Here is a 23077-nt window from a genome sequence, read left to right as displayed (position 1 = left end):
TGACTAACAGGTGTCTGTATATAGCCTTGCTACTCTTATTTTCAAATGTCTTTTTACTGTTGTTTTATTTCTTTACTTACCTACACACACACAGACATGCTTTTTTTCTCCATAACTATTGGTTAGAGCCTGTAAGTAAGCATTTCACTGTAAGGTCTACTACACCTGTTGTATTTGGCGCACATGACAAATAAACTTTGATTTGGTTTGATATTTCAACAAAATAATGTTGCAGGAATGCAAATCTTATCTGTTTCAAACTGCAGAAATGATTTCAGAACAATCTGAGATGGTGGGTGTCATGGCTTGCTGAAATGACATGGAACGACCCAACACTCCGAGGCCTATTTAGGGCTCATTCCTTTCACCAACCAATCCAACCTTCACATCCCCTTTCCTGAAATAAAAGGATGATAGCCAAATTTGCATATGTGTATGTATAGCCAGTTATGTAACGCTACACTTATTTTATAGGCACATACTGTACATGCAAAGTGGTTTGTTATAACTGGGGTTGAAATTAAAATACAGGAGGGTATCTTTCCAGGAGCAGGGTTGGAGAGCCCTGATCTCGACCATGTACTGTTAGTCAGAATCTCTTTGCCCTAATTTAAAGTAACTGCTTGGTGAAAATGCATATTCTGTTAACTTATACCCAAATATAGTGGTTGACTAGTCCCATACTCCTATTTGTGGCCAAAGCATAAATTGGAGAGACCCCACTTCAAGTTCAGATCTCACAACTGACTTTAAAAATGCTGAGGAGGATGAGATAGCCAATCAGTGGTCTAGAGGAGGATAAGCTGGCAAATCCCGGTCTACTTGCATAAATATTTTTTATGAAAGGTATACATCCACACTATTCCAACTCAAGACGCTGCTTTTTTAACATACTTAATTGGAGAAAAAAATGGAAGGAAAACTATTTAATTCATATTGTAAGTAATTATAGGTCAGATTTGATATAAATCTGGAAATCTCGCTAATGGGCTGTTAGATATACCTTTTTTGTTCAGACTCTCTCGCAGCCTTTCGTTTCCGATTAATCGGGTATGTGGTTGACCATGCACTTGGAATGTGAAAGAGGGTGAAGTGAAGCTTTGTTAACAATGAATAATACAGCAACTGTGGGTGGTTTAGCCTACTAACCTTGTCTGAGTTAGCTTACTTACCTAACTCATATCTAGGCTCTAACTCAGTGGGCTAACAAAGTTTTGTAGACAACTGGGGGGTTCGATACCTGATTGGTAATTTAATGTATCTCTATGTGATCGGTTACACATTGTAGTAACATTGTAGTGACAAAACCTGCTGGGGGGAGTTGTGATGGGGGGGGGGGGGCATTTTCGGATGAAACAGTAACACACGATGGCTACCATCAGAACATGCCTCCTCGACTAAATCTGCGCCTACGGGAATGTCATTTCTATCGAGAGATATCAAATAAATAGTATTCATATTTACTTATCTTGAGATAGGCCTATTAGTAGGCCCTAAAGGCTATCCAAGAGGCCCAATTAATTGCAACCTTTTTACTCTATAGAACATGATGCTATTCCCCGCCGCAAACCGCCATTGTCTCTCGTAAGGGAATTCTGCACGCCTAGTCCGGCACTTTTGTAAAGGGTGAATTTTACCTTGTGCGGGAGCTGAGGAGTGCCAGCCGGAGGCTGATTAAACTTTCATGGCGATCTAGCAGACTTCTCTGACGCGCTTTCTGTGGCCTCAACAAGTCGTTGGGTAATTCTCACGTGACTCTCCAACCAAATGCACTCATCAAAATGAAGTGCGCAGGCAGAAATGAGAAAAGAAAAGATAATCTACCAATGTGGGTCTTCATTGTCTCTTGGCCGTTTCTGTCTTGCTCAGCCCCCAAAAAGGGCACACTGACTGTATTTGAAATCAATAAGCTATCGCCTCATTTTGTTTTCATTAACTCATAGGCCTATAGCCAACAATCAGGAATATTTCATTGATTTGTTTACAAAAGTCAAGTAGTTGAAACCCGGCTCTTAAGATAATGTTCAACGCTCCTCTGAACACGCGGGAAGTGAAGTCGGCCTCATTAAAGTGTAAGTCAAAGAAAAATCCTCAAGTCATTCAGGATTGTATTCATTATTAGTTAGTGCGCTCATTAATATATCCGACTGTTGATGTTCTTATTAGCGCTAATCAATTCATTATTAATGGATCAAGTATAATGCAAAGGAGGAGAGAGACTGAGAGGGGCTACGGTGGGTATCTATCCTACTCCAGATCATTTTTTTCGGCGTGTAGGGACAGGAACGGCCAGAACCAACGAATGTTCAGTTCCCGAATCCCGATGGCACGGCCTCGTTTTAACACAGGCTCCACACCGGCAGAGCCACACACACACACACACACACACACACACACACACACACACACACACACACACACACACACACACACACACACACACACACACACACACACACACACACACACACACACACACACACACACACACACACACACACACACACACACACACACACACACACTGTAATATAATTTGAATTCATTGTGGGAACGCTTGTTGGTAATTCTGTTAACAAAAGGTAGGCCTCTCCTTAGAAGGTATTAAATATTTATCCATGCTATGAATAACAATTGGGAGGGACGGGAGGCTGTGTTTACTTTTGCAGCGGGTTTGTCTCTGCTATACATCCCGTCTCGGTGAGCTGATCACCGGGAGAGGCCGGACAGAGGAGACCCGGGGCAGGCAGTGCTGCGCCCCGTCATTACGCATAGCGTAAGCTCGCTGCGTGGAACCATGTTTGCGCTCCAACCCTCACCCGGAAAGACCTACTGTAGGGACTCACAGTGTGATGTAACCGTTTAACATCACTCCACTCACTCAACCTGTTTATTCTGGTGTTGTGTACCTGCATGATCCCTGCCCAAAGTGACCTCAGTATCTCTATAGCCCCTGTTTGTTTCCCAGATATAGGCCCTTGTACTTTTTCTGAATAGGCTAGTGTATAAAGTGTAAAATAATGATTTTACAATGTGAGCTATGAACAGGTACACAGTACAAGCTTAACATGTGATAGATGCATTTAGTTTAAGTAGCCTTTATGTTGAGTGAAATGTATCTCTTCCCACTGGGTACACACCGGTGGAATTAACGTTGTTTCCTGGTCATTTCAATGAAATTATGTTGAACCAACGTGGAATAGACGTTTAATTGACGTCCAGTGTGTTGGTTGTATTTCATGAGAAGCACCCTAACCAAGGATCACCATAGGTCATTAGGCTTCACCTTGCAATAATATGACCTTTTTTAAATATTTTTTTATTAGATTTTTTTTTACAAACAATTAGATTCAAATGTAGGTACATATTTAAAGATATTCCATGTAATGTTAAAACGTTTCGGTGCTGGATGCTGGCTGTGTTTACGATGCTGGATGCTGGCTGTGTTTACGGTGCTGGATGCTGGCTGTGTTTACGATGCTGGATGCTGGCTGTATTTACGGTGCTGGATGCTGGCTGTGTTTACGATGCTGGATGCAACTAAAACTACATTTCAGATTGGAATCCCCAACGGTGGGGTTCAATGCCATAATTCACTTTTTAGGAGACAGTGTATAAATCATCCCTCCCAAGATAATCAGTTGCCTCATCAGACCTCCTTCTCAGACATCATAGATATTTAAACTCACATTTCAAGATGTTAGTGACTCGTACACTTGACTATCTCAAACCTCTGTAATTTGCCAACGCCTTGTTAATTTTGGATCCCAATTATATTATCCCAATGGTTATTTTCCATTCAGATCTCCAGGTCTGCTGTTTTGGGTCTGCTGCAAAGTAGGCCCCCCAAATACGCTCTCCCATCACCAACGGAGTGATCTAGTTGAGTCTGAAGAAGTGAGATCCTGTAAATGTACGACTTATCACCACCCTTTTCTGGAGGCAAAATAACACCTCAAAATGATTTCATCTTCTTAAAGCTGCATCATGTAACTTTTTGGGTGACCCACCAAATTCACATAGATATATACAAGTTATAGATCTGTGATTCTCATTAAAAACAAGTCTAATACGCGGTAGATCTGTTCCATGTGCACTATTTCTGTCACGAAGTACTGAGGTGAGTGGAATCAGGCGCAGAGAGCAGGGACAGTAATAGACAGTTTATTCTCCGATGTACAAACGACGGTCAACCCAACACACCGGGTGAATGATCCAACACAGGAACATAAAATGACCGGAGAATAAAAACCACAAGTACTCCACAAACATAACATGACATGAAGACAAAACAATCCCGCACAAAACAAGGGCGGGACAACCTACTACATATACAGACACTAATTAACTAAACTACACACAGGTGAAACCAATCAGAAAAAACCAACAGACAAACGAAAAGGGATCGGTAGTGGCTCGTAGGACGGTGACGACGACCGCCGAGCACCGCCCGAACAGGCAGGAGAGCCAACCTCGGCGGAAGTCGTGACAATTTCTATGCTTTCAGTTTTGGTTTTGGTTTTGTACACCAGCTTCAAACAGCTGAAAATACAATATCTTTGGTTATTGAAAATATATTTTACAGGGGTTTAGATGGTACAATGATTATCTGCACTCTGGTGCTTCCTTTGTCACATAAACTGAAAGTAGGCAAATTATTATAATTGATTGGTGGCGTGATTTCTGCATATTGCACCATTCAACTTTTGAATTGCTGAATTAACTTCACTTTTATTGCTGTTACTGTGATAGTATGGACTCCGCATTATTTTCTCAGAGCTGGTTATTATGCAGAGCCTTAGCCTTCTATTTAGATAGATAGCTAGAAAGATGTTCTTTCCGCTGACCTGGTTGATCACGTGGCTCTCCTCTTTTAATTACTCTGCCTGCTGCTGGTCCCGTCCAACTCCCCTGCACTGAGTGGAGCTGGCGAAGGGTGGAAACATTGGTTAAGCAAATTGGTATTTAACTGGAAACTTGCTGGCCTCCGAGTTCTGCATTATTCATCACCAAGACAAGAAAGTAGCGCTTCTTCAACCCGTCAGCTCCCTCCAGCCGAGAGTAGAGCAGAGGCAGGGGTAGGCAGGCAGGCGGACCGGGCTGGAGAGCCTGGGTTGGATGTGCTGGGCGCTCCCTACAGGGAAGCGGGGCGGAAATAGGGTAGAGAAATGTGCCTTCAGAGAACCAATCCCCATGCACGCACGCACGCACGCACGCACGCACACACACACACACACACACACACACACACACACACACACACACACACACACACACACACACACACACACTGTTTTAATCTGAATATAAAACAAATATTTAAATTAATTCGAATGACTCTCTTCAAACGGATGGGCTTTCAGGCTTATCTAATCGTAAACAATCCTAAATAATAGGAAGCTAATTTCATGTTGGCCTTTTTAATTATCAGTGAATAGCCTATTTTGTAATATACATGGTTGTGTGCCTGCTAACCCCTGTAACTTCCTTTAGCATAGCTCATTGAATTTGTAGGCTATCGATTGTCCTGAGATAGATGGCCTTTCAGCACATGAGAGGATGTCAGTTCGCACTGCATCTATTTTATCCGAGATGCATAACCAGAAATAACCATCGTCAATTAATTAAATTTAATTAAAATTGTACTTTAACTAAACGGATGTGTTTAGCTGGTGTCCGGCTGTAAACAGGGTTTATGTTGCACTGGACGGTGGTAGGCTCGGGCATCTTGTCAGTTTATAATACATTATTTATGAGACATGATTAGAAGGCTATATACATTTCTTTGAACGTTCAACATATTTACTAGAATTAAATGGAAGTTCATATTTAGATCTGTTTTTGTTTTGTGTCACATTCTAAGTCAGTCGAATATTTGTACTGCTTTTGTGTTGTATGTGGTTGCTCATGTTTGCCTGTTGATTCTGAAAAATGTCCAACTGCCACAGTAACCAGGCTACCTATGTAGAAAGCCTAGGTAATTCATTCGTTTTCTGAAACATTAGGTTATAATATTTAGACACGATCAAATGAAGTGCTATATTTGTTTACCCATGAAGCATAGTGTTTGAACGAAATAAATCAGCATTCGGTCAGTTTATTTAGCCAAGCCACCTATAAATTAGCTACATTATAGCAGAAGTTATTAGTTGCCATTAATTAGCCTACTTACTATGTTGTATAATTCATTCATATTTAATTAATTGAATAGGCTTACATATGTTTTTTTAAGGTTTAGCTGGTCATTCATAGGACTTTTAGTATTGAATATTAGAAACTTTCTTGAATCAAATCATACAACTGCCTAGGACAAGTATTTGAGACATTCTTGCACTTATAATATGTAACAACAGCTACTCTGGAATGCTCCCAGTTTATGTCTTCCACTTGCATAATGGGGAGAGGATAAATAAATCCTACCATTGTTTAGTTTTCTCTTAAAGGGCAATTCCACCACTTTTCAACCTCATATTTATTATGTCCAGCACCATACCAGTGTCTACATGTGAAAATGGCGGGTTTCTATGATCTATGCTTAAAAGCTAAGAAGTAAGGTCCTACAAGATGCTTCTCTGTGACATCACAGGGTAAGACTTACAGTAATTTTCAAAACCTGCAAAGAGTTTCCAGCCAGAGGGTATTTTTTGCTCCCCAGTTCACCTTAACTATTAGTGTTTGGAAATCACTGTTTTTAAAATGTTGTTGATGTAATCGGGCAGGACTTTTAAACTCTATATTTCCTTCTACAACACATAGAAATGTGCCGTTTTCACATTATGTAGACACTGGTTTTGTGCTGGAGATATTGAATATGAGGTTGAAAAGTGGTGGAATTTCCCTTTAAATATTCTCATTAGTCTATGCATTTGAATGGAGGCCTCTTACATCAAACCTGTTTTGGGTTTTCAAAATGTTTTTTTTTATTAACGTTTATCTACACAACATTTTAAGGGCAAACTAAAGAATGCAATTAAGGATCAGATGACCATCTTCATGATGTATTGACATGAGGGAGTTCAAGTTGTTTTAGGGTGACTGGCTGGATGAGGATTCAGAAAATCAAATATTGCTGTGTGTTTGGTGTGTGTGTGTTTATTTATCTGTTTATTTGTATTATTTTGAGTTAATTTCAGCACTCTCTGGTAGTGTGGAACTGTCCAAGGTGCTAGATGCTGAATTATCTATGGCTGTTGTTCAGTTGAGTTAGAAAATATGAGGAAGTAATTTGGCCGGATAAGGATTCTGAAAATCTGCTGTGTGTATGTGTGTGTGTCTGTATGTGTGTGTGTGTGTGTGTGTGTTTATGTGTGTGTGTTTATGTGTTTATTGATTTATTTAAGTTCGTTTCTGCACTGTCGCTGGCCGGCAGTGTGGAGCTGTCCTTGCTGCAAGGTGCTGAATTATCTCTGGCTGTAGTTCAGTTCAGTTCGACAATATGAGGCAATATTGATGCATGTACTAATACCACTACATCTACTACTACTACTACTACTACTAACAATAATAATAATAATAACACATATTTTTATTCCACTAATATTTGATTATTATGTTATTTAAATGTAATACATTTAAATGTATTACACACTTCGTTATTAATTCTCATTCCCATCAATTTAGTTGTAAATTTGACTTGTTTATTAGCTTGTAATTGCAGCATATATTCAGGTATTTCAAAATGTTTCTTCATCACATTAATTGAAAGCCATTGTAATTTACTTTTTTCTTCAAACAAAATAAGGTGTTGCTTAAAAAATATTTCGTTTTACTCCACATAATTAATTGTAGCGTTTCTGTAAATTTTTTGTCATATAGCTCAACCTCAGGCCTCCCTGTCACTGTCTCAATCCCTGATTTGCGAAAGCAGCTATAGGCCTACAGCCTATGCCTATGTGGTGCGCAGTGTCTGTGGAATAAGCAAGATCTCCAGTGTGTTTGGAAACATCCTTCTCCGGAGCAGCCCCGAATCCATCCACATTAAAAAAACATGCTTACCATGCCTTTAACTCTTGAGCACCTAGTAATGCAGGCGGTCGAATTTTAGAGCAACCGCATGAAAGTCTAGATCACAGGTCATTGAACATGAGAGCCAAGGCTGGACCCGTTTGAATAGCAGAGAAACATCTATTTCTTGGCATTGAGTTGGAGTATTATGTTTGCTTTTTGCCATCTCTATCTTTATTTGAATTTAAATCATTTTAACACGCATTTTATCAAATTGATGATGTTATGTATCCAGCATCTGTGCATTTTCGATTGTTTTGAAATATTGATCACATTGTCAAAATATTAATAATTTAAAGATAGCCTTATGATTGAGATAAAAGAGAAATGGAATTATCTGAAATGTGTATTCATTCAATTATTTGAAGGGCTTATTATCCTCCTTCTAGGTACATTATTAAGTATTTACGTTGTAAAAATCATCCTTCCATGATCCTCTACTAAGCTGTGTCCTTATAGTTTATTCATTTTTACAAGGACTATAAGATGTTGGCTGTTTGGTCAGGGCTCAGTTTTGGACTCAGTGGAATACGGGCACATTTCCCTGAGATCTGTTGATTTAGAATAAAGACATTGTTCTTTCAGGATTACCCAAAGTTTCACATGAGACTGATAAGGGTTTCCACTCAATATCATTTGGGATTCCTGTTTTGTACATATTGGATTTTTGCAGCTGCGAAATTTTTCATTATTCATATGCAATTGCATTTTTCATTTTGTTCAGAACTTCCCTAGCTTTTATAAAATATCTTCTGGTGTATTGTAACCTACCTCTAGCTTATATTTATTTTATTGCTTGCATAAATGCCTCTTTTTAGGCAGGTTGCAAAATGCCTCTCCTTTAACAACGTTGACCCATAATCAGTTGTTTACGCGCGTGCTGCATGGTGGGGTGAGTGACATGGAATGATGCTGATCCTGGAACTGTCAGAATGTTCTGTGCCCATTAAAACTCATAACTCCCGCGTTTGATTAGCCGCCCGGCCCGCCCCGACATTCATTAAGGCTTGATTATCTATACAATGTTCCAAATTACGACGCCATGTTTTAATTACTGTCGAATATGCATATTTTCAGGATATTGCATCTTCTGGCATGCTCCGGAGAGATCAAATTATGCGTATTTGTTTTTTATTTTATCCCCTCTAATTCGAACCAGAGGCAACAACCGCTACAAAGATATTCCCTGTTCACCTTGTCAACATCAATTTGATCCCAGCTCAGTCTCACCTCCATTCCTGCAAACCCTTTTATAAGCACGTTATATGGAGCCATAGATCTACCCCCAGTCCACCATTGTTGCCCTCGCAACAGACAAGGTAGTAACAACACACCTTCCGTGGCAGCAGTAGTTTAGCCGTTTGCGTTTAGTGGGTGTTTGCCTTCCTAAATGTAAGCCCTCAGACGAGCTGAAGGCGGGATTTATATTCTAACGTCGCTGATAAATATTGCATCGCTGGGATTGAACACTTCCAATGCCGTGTTTTTTTGTGCGTGTGTGTGTGTGTGTGTGTGTGCGCGCGCGCGCGCGGTCTGTGTGTGTTCTGGCCATCAGATAGTGGGTGGATGGATGCATGGTGAACTTGTTTACCCATGCAACGGAAGGGATCATGGCTAACCGGGGTGACCCTTAACAAAGATAAATAAAACTCGAATAAAAGACCAAAAATCAGGGCCCCCTCGCTACTCTTGGTCTACTTTATTATCCAACCAGGCTGTCAATAGTGCGGCCGGCCTCCGGTTGAAGCAGTCAGTGGCTGCTGTGTGTGTTTGCGAGCGAGGAGAAAGCCATAGTAATGTATCAGAGGGAGCGATGAATCTCCAAGGCCCTCGCGCTGCACTCAAGACTCTGGCTTCATTAAAATTTCATACGCAGCGCTTGGCCAAGGTCTATTTATGAAAATGCGCTTTCTGCTTCATGGAAAACACTAGTCAAAGGAGGAATCATGAGAAGAAATGGAAATCTAAAGTATGAAATTATCAGGAAATTATACCTACGCTTTTATATTTGCGCAGTCTTAGCCTTTATAATGCACTGTTACAAAATACACTCACAAGACTAAAACCTTGTAGGCTACTTTTTCACTCCTGATTTTTTATCATCTATATGTTATTTTCCTTTCAATGGTTAGTAAATACTGTAGGCCTACATGCTCTTTAAAGGCTATGCAAATCGGAAGGTGAAGACTGACAGGTGTGTTCAGTCGTGTGTAGCCTATAGTCCATGAACAAATCATCACATTGAGTTTTGGCAGTTATTATTCGGTCAGTGTGGAATGTGAAGGTCTGTCAGCAGCGGTAGCAGTTGTGGATTGCATCATGTTTATAATATATGGGGCTTGGCCACGCATCTCTGTGTGTCTAAATTAATCTAGTATCCAGACATAACAAAATCCCTTTAATCGTTTTATAAACTCACATTATACAGCGTGCTGATGATGCGACAATGTGCTTGGAACAGTGTGTTGTGTGTGTGCGCATTATCAATACGTTTTCAGGAACTTGACATCAGCCTCTGCCGGTTTGAGCAGAAGGAATCTGATTTGCGTAGCAAGGCTCTTGTTTAGGATTGTACAGGAAAACACAAAATAGAAAACAAGGCCTTCCGTGAGTTAATTATTTAAATCAAACAATTAACGAAGACTGTCCTGGGACTATCTTTTATTCACTCATCCACGACAATCTGCTCTACTCGGCTGAAACAAATAATAATTTAATCAACGGGTTTTTCAGTGCAGGTTTATAAGGCTCGGAATATGTAATACAAATATAGGCATATAGCATAAATATAGGTGGTCAGTGAGGCTACCTATGTCCATAGGATACATGAAAAACAAACAACCTGTAGGCTATTTTAACCCGTGCGGGACGGTTGAGCTAAAGTAGGCTAATGCGATTAGCATGATGTTGTAAGTTACAATAACATTTCCCAGGACATAGACATATCTAATATTGGCAGAAAGCTTAAATTCTTGTTAATCTAACTTCATTATCCAGTTTACAGTAGCTAGTACAGTGAAAGAATACCATGCTATTGGTTGAGGACAGTGCACAATTTTAAACCGAAATGAAATGGTTCATTGGATCAGTCTAAAACTTTCCACATACACTGCTGCCATCCAGTGGCCAAAATCTATTTGCGCCTGGGCTGGAATAATACATTATGGCCTTTCTCTTGCATTTCAAAGATGATGGTACAAAAACAATACAAATAAAATAGGTTTTTATTTGTATTATCTTTTATTAGATCTAATGTTTTAAATTCTTCAACATTAATTTCATGTTTCTACAAACTTCCAAGTGTTTCCTTTCAAATGGTATCAAGAATATGCATATTTTTGCTTCAGATCCTGAGCTACAGGCAGTTAGATTCAGGTATGTCATTTTAGACGAAAATTGAGTGAAGCAGAGAGCAAGAAAAGCATAATGATCTAAAACAGTTGTATTTTTCATAATCTGATGAATCATTTTCACCCTAAACTGATGACCAGAGAGATTGAAAAGCTAATGTTTGTTTATATCTCAAGTTCATACAGTGCCTTCAGAGAGTATTCATAACCCTTGACTTATTACAGATTTTGTTGTGTTACAAAATGGAATTCAAAACAATTATAACTTTCACTCTTCTACACAAAGTAGTCAAATCCCATAATGATAAAGTGAAAACATGTTTTTAGAAATTGTTTTAAAATTATGGAAAATAAAATATGAAAGTATCTAATTTACATAAGTATTCACAGTATTTAGGTTATTGTCCTGCTGGAATGTGAATTTGTCTCCCAGTGTCTGTTGGAAAGCAGACTGAACCAGGTTTTCCTCTAGGATTTTGCCTGTTCTTATCTTTATTACATAAATGTTTGTCCTAAAAAACTCCGTAGTCCCTGCCGATGACAAGCATACCAATAACTTGCTGCAGCCACCACCATGGTTGAAAATATGAAGAGTGGTACTCAGTGATGTTTTGTGTAGTGTTTTCCCAAAACGTAACGCTTTGTATTCAGGACATAAAGTTCATTTATTGCCATATTTTTACTTTAGTGCCTTATTGCAAACCAGATGCATGTTTTGAAATATTTTTTATTCTGTACAAGCTTCCTTCGTTTCACTCTGTCATTTACAGTTGAAGTCAAGACATGTAATACACCTTAGCCAAATACATTTAACCTCAGTTTTTCACAATTCCTGACATTTAATCCTCATACAAATTCCCTGTTTTCGGTCAGTTAGGATCACCACTTTATTTTAAGAATGTGAAATGTCAGAATAATAGTAGAGAGAATGATTTATTTCAGATTTGATGTCTTTCATCACATTCCCAGTGGGTCAGAAGTATACATACACTCAATTAGTATTTGGAAGCATTGCCTATAATTTGTTTAACTTGTGTCAAACGTTTCAGGTAGCCTTCCATAAGATTCCCACAATAAATTGGGTGAATTTTGGCCCATTCCTCCTGACAGAGCTGGTGTAACTGAGTCAGGTTTGTAGGCCTCCTTTCTCACACAGTTCTGCCCACAAATGATATATAGGATTGAGGTTAGAGCTTTGTGATGGCCACTCCAATACCTTGACTTTGTTGTCCTTAAGCCATTTTGCCACAACTTTGGAAGTATGCTTCAGGTCATTGTCCATTTTGAAGACCATTTGCGACCAAGCTTTAACTTCCTGACTGATGTCTTGAGATGTTGCTTCAATATTTCCACAGAACAAGTCTCCTTCCTGAGCGGTATGATGGCTGCGTGGACCCATGGTGTTTATACTTGCGTACTATTGTTTGTACAGATGAACGTGGTACCTTCAGGCGTTTGGAAATTGCTCCCAAGGATGAACCAGACTTGTGGAGGTCTACAATTTATTTTTTGAGGTCTTGTCTGATTCCTTTTGCTTTTCCCATGATGTCAAGCAAAGAGGCAATGTGTTTGACTCAAATTATGTCAATAAGCCTATTAGAATCTTCTAAAGCCATGACATCATTTTCTGGAATTTTCCAAGTCATTTAAAAGACACAGTCAACTTAGTGTATGTAAACTTCTGACCCACTGGAAATGTGATATAGTGAATTATAAGTGAAATCATCTGTCTGTAAACAATTGTCGAAAATATTAATTGTGTCTTGCACAATGTAGATGCCCTAACTGACTTGCTAAAACTATAGTTTGTTAACAAGAAATTTGTGGAGTGGTTGAAAAACAAGTTTTAATGACTCCAACCTAAGTGTATGTAAACTTCCGACTTCAATTGTATGTTAGTATTGTGGAGTAACTGCAATGTTGTTGATCAATGCTCAGCTGTTTATTACAGCCGTCAAACTGTTTTAAAGTCACTATGGCCTCATGGTGAATTCCCTGAGAGGTTTCCTTCCTCTACAGCAACTGATTTCAGAAGGACTCCTTTATATTTCTAGTGACTGATTTATATTTGTAGTGACAGGGAAATTCAATGTCTGCTTTTAAAATTTTACCCATCTATAGGTGCCCTATAGACTGCTTGATTTAGGAACCTTACAGGTAATTGCATGTGTGGGGTACAGAGATGAGGTAGTCATTAAAGAATCGTGTTAAACACAATCATTTCATACAGTCCATGTAACTTATTATGTGACTTGTTAAGAACATTTTTACTCCTGAACTTATTTAGTCTTGCCATAACGAAAGGGTTGAATACGTATTGACTCAAGACATTTCAGCTTTCCATTTTTCATACATTTTAAAAATGTTCTAAAAATACAATTCCACTTTGCCATAATGGAGTATTGTGTGTAGGCCAGTGACACAACATCTCAATTGAATCCATTTTAAACTCAATTAAGGGGTGTGAATACTTTCTGATTGCACTGTATATCTTAAACGTGCTGTTCAACTCGATATACAGCTAACCTTGATTATACATGGTTATTTAGCCTATATTTATAATTTATACACATCAATTGGAGTACTGTTCAATTATAAATCATTGATGAAATGATGTACTACATTCTTTGTTAGGCCAACATATCAGCACATGCCTACCAGGGCACAATATTTGTCAATATTGAGAAAGAACATGGGATGTATGGATGAGGAGTTTCTGTCCTGAATGCAATTTTCAGAATTAAAATTATGAAATAAAATCCCTAAGCTAACATATGGAATTGTTATAAGATGGTCATACCAAGGATCATTTACAGTAGCTATTTGGTTTTGAATTTTAGGACTTCTTTAGGTATAAAAAAAACATTGAATTTGGCCATGCTGTTATTTGTCCATAGAAATGCACTGAATAACAGATTCACACATGGAAAACAGATAGTAAAAAATAAATCAAAAGGAAGTTTGTATTAAAGTGTCTGTCCGTTATCTGAGAGATATAAGAAAGATCAGGATTTTTTTTCACATATTTAACCCTCTTTTTTCTACACTAAACTACTTCCATATACACTGAGTATACAATACATTAAGAACACCTGCTCTTTCCATGACATGGACTGACCAGGTGAATCCAGGTTAAAGAAGGATTTTTAAGCCTTTTGAGACAATTGAGACAATTGAGACAAACATTTTTAATGCCTTTGAATGGGGTATGGTAGTAGGTGCCAGGTGCACCGATTTGTGTCAAGATCTGCAAAGCGGCTGGGTTTTGTCATGTGTGAATCAAGAATGGTCCAGCACCCAAAGACATTTAGCCAACTTTATACATTTTGGGAAGCATCGAAGTCAACATGGGCCAACATCCCTGTGGAACGCTTTCGATGAATTCAGGGTGTTCTGAGGGTTGCAACTCAATATTTTCCTTATTTCCTAATGTTTGGTATTCGCAGTGTATAATTCCATATAAAACATTTTTAACTGGTACCAGGCTACCTTCAGACAGATTGTGAGGCTTGTGGGGGTGTACAGCAACACGGAGAACACCATCTCCTTCAGATGCTACAGACATTTTCGTGAGAAGTATCCTGGACTGACAAACATCGCTGTAGCTCGGCCACCTTCCACTGCAGATGCGAAAGGCCTACATTGGCGGATGTGGTGATTTGAGATGCTAAAGGCCTACATTGGCGGATGTGGTGATTTGAGATGTGAAAGGCCTACATTGGCGGATGTGGTGATTTGAGATGTGAAAGGCCTATATTGGCGGATGTGGTGATTTGAGATGCTAAAGGCCTACATTGGCGGATGTGGTGATTTGAGATGTGAAAGGCCTATATTGGCGGATGTGGTGATTTGAGATGCTAAAGGCCTACATTGGCAGATGTGGTGATTTGAGATGTGAAAGGCCTACATTGACGGATGTGGTGATTTGAGATGTGAAAGGCCTACATTGGGGGATGTGGTGATTTGAGATGGGAAAGGCCTACATTGGCGGATGTGGTGATTTGAGATGTGAAAGGCCTACATTGGCGGATGTGGTGATTTGAGATGTGAAAGGCCTACATTGGGGGATGTGGTGATTTGAGATGGGAAAGGCCTACATTGGCGGATGTGGTGATTTGAGATGCTAAAGGCCTACATTGGCGGATGTGGTGATTTGAGATGTGAAAGGCCTACATTGACGGATGTGGTGATTTGAGATGTGAAAGGCCTACATTGGCGGATGTGGTGATTTGAGATGTGAAAGGCCTACATTGGCGGATGTGGTGATTTGAGATGCAGCTGAGGCAACAAAAAATACTTTTCAATCTTCGATTCTAGTGTTTGAAAGCCTGTTAAGAATGCCTATAGAAATTAGGAGTCCAAATACTAGTTTAATAACATTTCTAGTTGAGTTGCTTCGGTTATGGGTCACCAACCCCGTGGTGTTTTTGTTGTTGTTAGGGTGTAGATCACCTTTACTATTGCAGAGAGATTGTGGCTTCTATCAATGTAATTGTCTGTGTCATTTGCATGACCCATATATTTTTAAGTAAATACTGTGTATATATATATATTTTTTTTTAAATATATATGTTTTACATATACACACAGTACCAGTCCAAAACATGGACACACCTACTCAATCAAGGGATTTTCTTAATTGTTTTACTAATTTATACATTGTTGTCACGGTTTTCTTCTAGCTCCTCCTCTGACGACGAGGTGTAGCAAGGATCGGACCAAAATGCAGCGTGGTAATTTTCATACACATGTTTAATAACAAATACAATACAAAAACGTAACACGAAAACCGAAACAGCCTATACTGGTGAACAGTAACACAGAGACAGGAACAATCACCCACCAAACACTCACAGAATATGGCTGCCTAAATATGGTTCCCAATCAGAGACAACGATAAACACCTGCCTCTGATTGAGAACCACTTCAGGCAACCATAGACTTTTCTAGATATCCCTACTAATTCACAATCCCAATGCCTACAAAAAAAACAAGACAAAACACACCACATAATAAACCCATGTCACACCCTGGATGGACCAAAATAATAAAGAAAACACAAAATACTAAGACCAGGGCGTGACAATTGTAGAATAATAGTGAAGACATCAAAACTATGAAGTAACACACATGGAATCCATTAGTAACCCAAAAAGTGTTAAACAAATAAGAATATATTTCATATTTGAGATTCTTCAAAGTAGCCACCATTTGCCTTGATAACAGCTTTGCACACTCTTGGCATCCTCTCAACCAGCTTCATGAGCTAGTCACCTTGAATGCATTTCAATGAACTGTTTTGCCTTTGTGGAATTGTTTCCTTTGTTAATGCGTTTGAGCCAATCACTTGTGTTATGACAAGATAGGGGTGGTATACAGAAAATAGCCCTATTTGGGCCAAGACCAAGTCCATATTATGGCAAAAACAGCTCAAACAAGCAGTCCATTATTACTTTAAGAAATGAAGGTCAGTCAATGCGGAACATTTCAAGAACTTTTCAAGTTTGGTTGCAAAAATCATCAAGCGCTATGATGAAACTGGCTCTCATGAGGACTGCCACAAGAAAGGAAGACCCAAAGTTACCTATGCCACAGTGATAAGTTCATTAGAGTTACCAGCCTCAGAAATGAAATCCCATATAAATTCTTCACAGAATTCAAGTAACAGACATCTCAACATCAATTGTTCAGACAAAACTGCGTGAATCATGCCTTCATTGTCAAATTGCTGCAAAGAAACAACTACTAAAGGACACCAATAAGAAGAAGAGACTTGCTTGGGACAAGAAACACAAGAAATGGACATTAGACATGTGGAAATCTTTCCTTTGGTCTGATGTGTCCAAATATGAGATTTGTGAGTCTTTGTGAGATGGAGATTAGCTGAACAAATGATATCTGCATGTGTGATTCCCACTGTGAAGCATGGAGGAGGAGGTGTGATGTGTGGGGGTGCTTTTCTGGTGACACTGTCAGTGATTTATTTCGAATTCAAGGCACACTTAACCAGCATGGCTTCCACATCATTCTGCAGCGATACGCAATCCCATATGGTTTGCACTTAGTGGGACTACCGTTTATTTTTCAACAGAACAATGATCCAACAGACCTCCAGGCTATGTAAGGGCTATTTGACCAAGAAGGAAAGTGATGGAGTGCTGCATCAGATGACCTGGTCTCCACAATCCCAATCACTCATCCACAATGAGTGAAGGAAAGCAGCCAACAAGTGCTCAGAATATGTGGGAACTCCTTCAAGACTGTTGGAAAAGCATTCTTCATGAAGCTGGTTGAGAGAATGCCAAGAGTGTGCAAAGCTGTCATCAAGGCAAAGGGTGGCTACTTTGAAGAATCTCAAATATAAAATATATTATGATTTCTTTAATACTTTTTTGGTTACTACATGATTCCATATGTGCTATTTCATAGTGTGGATGTATTCATTATTATCTTACAAAGTAGACAATTGTCAAAATAAAGAAAAACCCTTGAATGTGTACCTGTGTCCAAACTTTTGACTGGTACTGTATATATGCATTTTTCATATATATTTTCCTTTATTATTTTCCGTAACCCTACCACCCTAATGGACAGCAACACTTAGGGGTCTACTTCCAGTTTATACATACTATATACATTTTATAGACACGGTATATTTTACGTTAGTTATATTTTGTATGTTTTTAGTCCCAACCTTGAGCTCAAACAAGTAGTGATTTATTTATGACGTGAATTAACATGAAGCCTATGAGTTTTGGCATTAAGGTGAAATTCGATTTCCTATTGGCTTATCACTACTTTTAGCCTACATTATTAGCTTATATGTCAATAGATCGAGCCTACTGGTTAGGCCTTTTAGCCATCCATTTGTTATATTTTAAGATATTAGACTACCAATGTGTTTTGTTTTTGTTTTGAATCATTATTTTTGTTGTCACATTTCCTCATTTTCCCCATTCCATTTCTAAGTCTTCAGTGGTAACCCTCCTGATGTGTCACATCAAGAAGTTCCGTCCCGCTAACAGTAGCACAGCACCATACCGATTCTACAGTCTAATGGTTGTATTGAGTTGCTCCGAGAGAAAAGGACCCGGGCGCGTGTTGGACAACACAAGGCGGCAGTCCATTCAGCGAGAGGAGATATCCTTCTTAATAAACACATACAAAAATCAATAGTATCATAACAGCTGATATTTATTATTCATTAATAACGAGTTTTACAGGCCTGAAACCATCCGCTGAACACAAGGGAGAGCACTGGAACCCCTAACATTTTCTGTACTGACAATCTCTGGCCCCTATCGGACTTCGGCATCCGGTTGAACTAGTTTGGACACATCTGGATTATATACACACACCTGCCTATCTGGAAAGGAGGTGTCAAAAATAAATTATAAACTGGGTGGTTCGATCCCCGATCGCTGATTGGCTGACATCTGTGGTATAACAGACCGTATATCACTGGTATGACAAAACATGTATTTTTATTGCTCTAATTACGTTGGTAACCAGTTTATAATAGCATTAAGGCACTTCGTGGGTCTGTGATATATGGCCGATATACCACGGCTAAAAGATGTGTCCAGGCACTGGCCATATACCACACCCCTTCGTGCATTATTGCTTAATTAGAAGCTGATATTTATAATTGATTGATTGATTTATTTATTAGCCAGATTATATTTACATAAAATGTTGCAGTAATCTTTAAATCCTCCGCATTCCTCTAAATGTAGTTTTGCTTCAGAGTGACACAGTCAAGTATTATCGGCCTAAATCATATGCATCAACGAATAACGAAATCTCTTAAAAATATTTAATGGTGTCATCCACAGTTTACCTAAATATGTTTTATGTTTGTAAATAATTAAAAGCGTATTTGGTGACCTCCCGTTCTTTTTGTTATGAAACCCTTAAGGCCACAGTTTATGACAAGACTCGGTCTCATTCAAAGTTTTCTGAGGTGCGAGGAATAATAGTAACCATTTTTCAAAAGGTTCGAGTTTGTATTTTGCTTTTGGTACTAAGGAAAAGTGAAACGTAGGCAAGTCATTTGGTAGTGATAATATTATAGGCCTAATCTAGACTCGATTATGTATTCCCTCCCCATTATGGCTTATTCTAAATGTTATTTCTCATTGAAACAAATCAATATAAACAAAATCTGAATCAGAATGTATCATAATATATTAATCATTGTTCAATATCGAATGGAATCATTCATAAGCTCAATTGATTTGATCATTGACGTAGTCTTCATCAAGTTCTGTCCACCACCAAAATCAGAAACCGATTTAAATTGTTCCACTCTAGAACTGATCCGTCAACCTCCCATCACGAGAGTGTTCTCTCATTTCAAAGCACCAGCTGCTTTCCATTCTAGCAGACGAACAGACATCGAATGGAGATTGTTGATATATTTACCCCAAAATAACTTATAGGAGAAGATGAGGTAAAACGTGCATGGTTTATTTTAGTTTCTGTCGCTTACACAGACACATTAAAGCACATATTCACAAATATACGTTGTATTGTAAATAAATTAAGTTCAAATAAATAAATAGGTTAATAAAAAGAAACCTAAGTAAAATTGTGAAAATATAAATAAGTGAACAATTGCTCATGTTTAAAATATCTACAAAGTGCATTGAACTCGGGGAATGCAATGTAACCATTATTTCCATCCATGGCCCAATAATGATAATAATAATAACACATTTTTTCGTTTCCATGTGAGGACAGAAAAGGGCAGTTTTACAACGTAATTATTCTAGATAATTTGATTGTCAAAGCATCATTGCAGTGAAATTAGTACAGACATACACCATGTTTAGCCGACATATCTGTGAGTCATCTAATTCAACCATAACTTTGTGGGAAAAAAACGAAAAAACGATTATTTTTGTGTGTTTTATACTCATACAGTCCAAAATGACCATGAATGTGCCAACACTAGCGTAATGAGGTAGACACAGAGAAGTATACTGTGTATGTCCGCGTGTACGTGCGTTTGCCCGTGTGTATGCTCTCTTATTGCAATGCATTCAGATGGGTTTTTAGAACTATAAATTCACACATAACGCCCTATGAGTAAACCATGCAATGGATTACAGTAATACCCCCGTGTTACGGAGAGGCAACCATCTCTGAGACACATAATGATGACAACATTAAGCCCTAAGCATCTTCTGCAAACAACAATTTGACTATTAACATTTTTTTTAAATAACGAACTAGATGCGCTCTTCACACAAACAGGTGCAATGTATTCACAAAAATGTACAATGATAAATATAAAACAGTTATTCTGACTCAAGAGAATAATAACAAGTATTATTCGATTTCAATTTTTTTGTACAATAATTGCCATGAGTTAAGGGGTGGGTTTTCTCTTTTCCGACTCAAGAGTATGATGACTTCGATCTCCTGTTTCACTGTTATTGTATTCGTCGATATGTTGAGTTTTAAATGTCAAAAGTTATAGCCTACGTTTTGCCCCGGGGGATATTGGTTTTCAAGTCTTTATCCAATTCAAAGGAGCGAAGCGCATCTTGTCTGCCAGCCTCGATTGGCCACATTAGCCGTGTGCCTATTTGTTTCTGATTTGTCTATTCGATGAAAGTTTTGCTCTGCCTTTGGCCTAGTGTGTTGCAGAGAACTTCATCCTTTTCTGCTTTTGCCTTTGATTGCAAAACCACACCCTGACCACGTTCTTTTTGAGGTCCAGTTTCTCGGCTATCGCTGCAATCTTCTCTGACGAGGGCCTTGGCTGCACAGCGAAATATGCCTCTAAAGAGCGCTTCTCCGGAGCAGCGATGGAGGTACGTTTTCTCTTCTTGTCTCCTCCGTTGAAAATCTCCGGCTTGGTCATTTTCTCCCGCTGCGCCCTCTCTGCCTCCTCCAGCCAAGCTTCCAGGATGGGTTTTAGGGCCACCATGTTATTATGAGACAAGGTGAGGGACTCGAACCGGCAAATCGTGCTCTGACTGAGGCAACCAACCCCGGGGATTTTAAGGTTCGCCAGGGCCGAGCCCACATCCGCCTGCGTCACCCCCAGCTTGATCCGCCTCTGCTTGAACCGCTCTGCGAAGGACTCCAGCTCCCTGGGGTCTGGCTCTGAGTCCCCCCCGCCGCCCAGTGAGGTGTGCGAACCCATGCTGTGGGGGTGCATGTTCATGGCCTGTTGGTGATGATGGTGGTGTTGCATGTGGTTGATTGCGGACATGTGGGCGTGCGGATGGGAGGCCGTGGAGCAGACGTCAGAGCCGGGCATTCCTCCCAGGGAGATGGACATGCCGGGGGTCAGGTGGTCCAGAAGGTCGCCATCCAGGCCCTGGGAGCCCTGGTGATGTGGGTGGTGGTGGTGGTGTGAGGTGAGCACGGATGGGTGATGGAGGTGGGCCGAGGACGAGGTGGGGGTACAGGTCATGCTGGTCATGGTGGTCATGGTGTGGTAAGTCGCGTCTGGCTTGTAAGGGTGGCTCTTTGCGATATCCACCGCTGCCAGCGCTTCAGCCCTCTGCAGTAAAGTCTCATCAAAGCCGGCAAAGATGTTGCCCTGCAGCTGTGCGATGGAGAGGAGCAGGGGAAGCAGAGAGGAGACAGGTTATTAATGCTGCCCAAACAGGCAGTTTGTTTTTAAAATGGAAATGCATTACGCAAGAGGTTTGAAATGTTTACCTTTTGTGGAAAGACTATAAATTACATTATCCACAATAAGCAATTTATCATCCATAATATCAAATCGTTAAGTTAATGTAATGTACCAATACATGACTATAAATCCAACTATTCATATGCCCAAATCCTCCACTGCACCATCACTTTTGATTATTCGTTAATAATGAATATTTCAATCCTTTTCAGTAATTTCTCTGCACCATGGAATGAGACGAATTTGACATGAGACTGACTGAAAACATTATATTAACAATACGATATTGACAATGCATGGTTTTCGTGTAAATACAAAGTATTTAGCAAGTTGTTTTACCCAATTCCACATGTTCTATTCTCCCCTCCAATTTATATTGATTATTGCATTGTTGTGTTTAGAGCTAGCAAGAAGGGCATTTCACTGTACTTGTGCACCTGGCATTAAAACGTTAAGGCTATGAGACTATACCTTTCATTCGTGATAATTGGATAATTTGAATGTCAAGTAACTCACCGAGTGAGTGGGCATGCATGCCCTCCGGATGGCCTCCGAGCTCGATTGAAGAGGCGTGTATTTCGGCTCGTGCAGTATGGGATGCATACTGAAAGGTTGTTTGCTGTTCATTGACATCATGATTGCAGAAGTTAGTGAGGGCCGTTTTCCGTCTTCCTCGTTTGGCTCCGTGTTGGTCCGTTGTCACTAGAAACGTCTCAGGATTAAACAAATTGATATAATTGTTGGTTGTTTGAGGGTGATGGTAGTGCTGCTAACGATGACAGGTTTAAACCTCCTGCCTGCTCCCCTGTAGGTCTCTTTCTATCCGTTCGGACTCCTCCGCTTTTGGCTTTAGTATGGATGCTACCAAGCAGCCACCTAAAATATAACGCTGTGTTACTGGCCCCGCCCCAACGGTGGGTCATCACCCCCTCCTTTCCCCATTGTCTCCAAATGTTATTGGGAATTGTGTATTTAACCACGCCTCTTGAGTGAAAACCACCACCCACTCCGAGGCGATGATTGGAAGTTTGATTTTGACAGGTGCAATGGCTGGTTCTCAGACCGACAA

The 23077-nt window shown here is 39.6% G+C and overlaps 1 protein-coding gene across 1 annotated transcript; it reads right to left on the bottom strand.

Moving 5' to 3' along the window:
• Nucleotides 1–19842: 19842 nt before the first annotated feature.
• On the bottom strand, nt 19843–22671 carry LOC135547960 (brain-specific homeobox/POU domain protein 3-like). The gene is made up of 2 exons (XM_064977165.1): nt 22525–22671; nt 19843–21918 (listed from the first exon to the last, which is right to left on the bottom strand). Exons 1-2 carry the CDS (start codon nt 22642–22644, stop codon nt 20995–20997), a joined length of 1044 nt encoding a protein of 347 aa, XP_064833237.1. The 5' UTR covers nt 22645–22671; the 3' UTR covers nt 19843–20994.
• Nucleotides 22672–23077: the final 406 nt, after the last annotated feature.

This window comes from Oncorhynchus masou, chromosome 11, assembly GCF_036934945.1.
Source record: "Oncorhynchus masou masou isolate Uvic2021 chromosome 11, UVic_Omas_1.1, whole genome shotgun sequence".
Taxonomy (NCBI): domain Eukaryota; kingdom Metazoa; phylum Chordata; class Actinopteri; order Salmoniformes; family Salmonidae; genus Oncorhynchus; species Oncorhynchus masou.
This window is presented reverse-complemented; position numbering and strand designations above follow the sequence as displayed.

What these genes read in the sequence shown, in the direction of transcription:
- LOC135547960 (XM_064977165.1), bottom strand. Translation starts at nt 22,644, where the DNA reads ATGATGTCAATGAACAGCAAACAACCTTTCAGTATGCATCCCATACTG. An exon ending in CATGCATGCCCACTCACTCG is followed by an intron (nt 21,919 to 22,524) that starts GTGAGTTACTTG and finishes TCCATCGCACAG; the next exon opens with CTGCAGGGCAACATCTTTGC.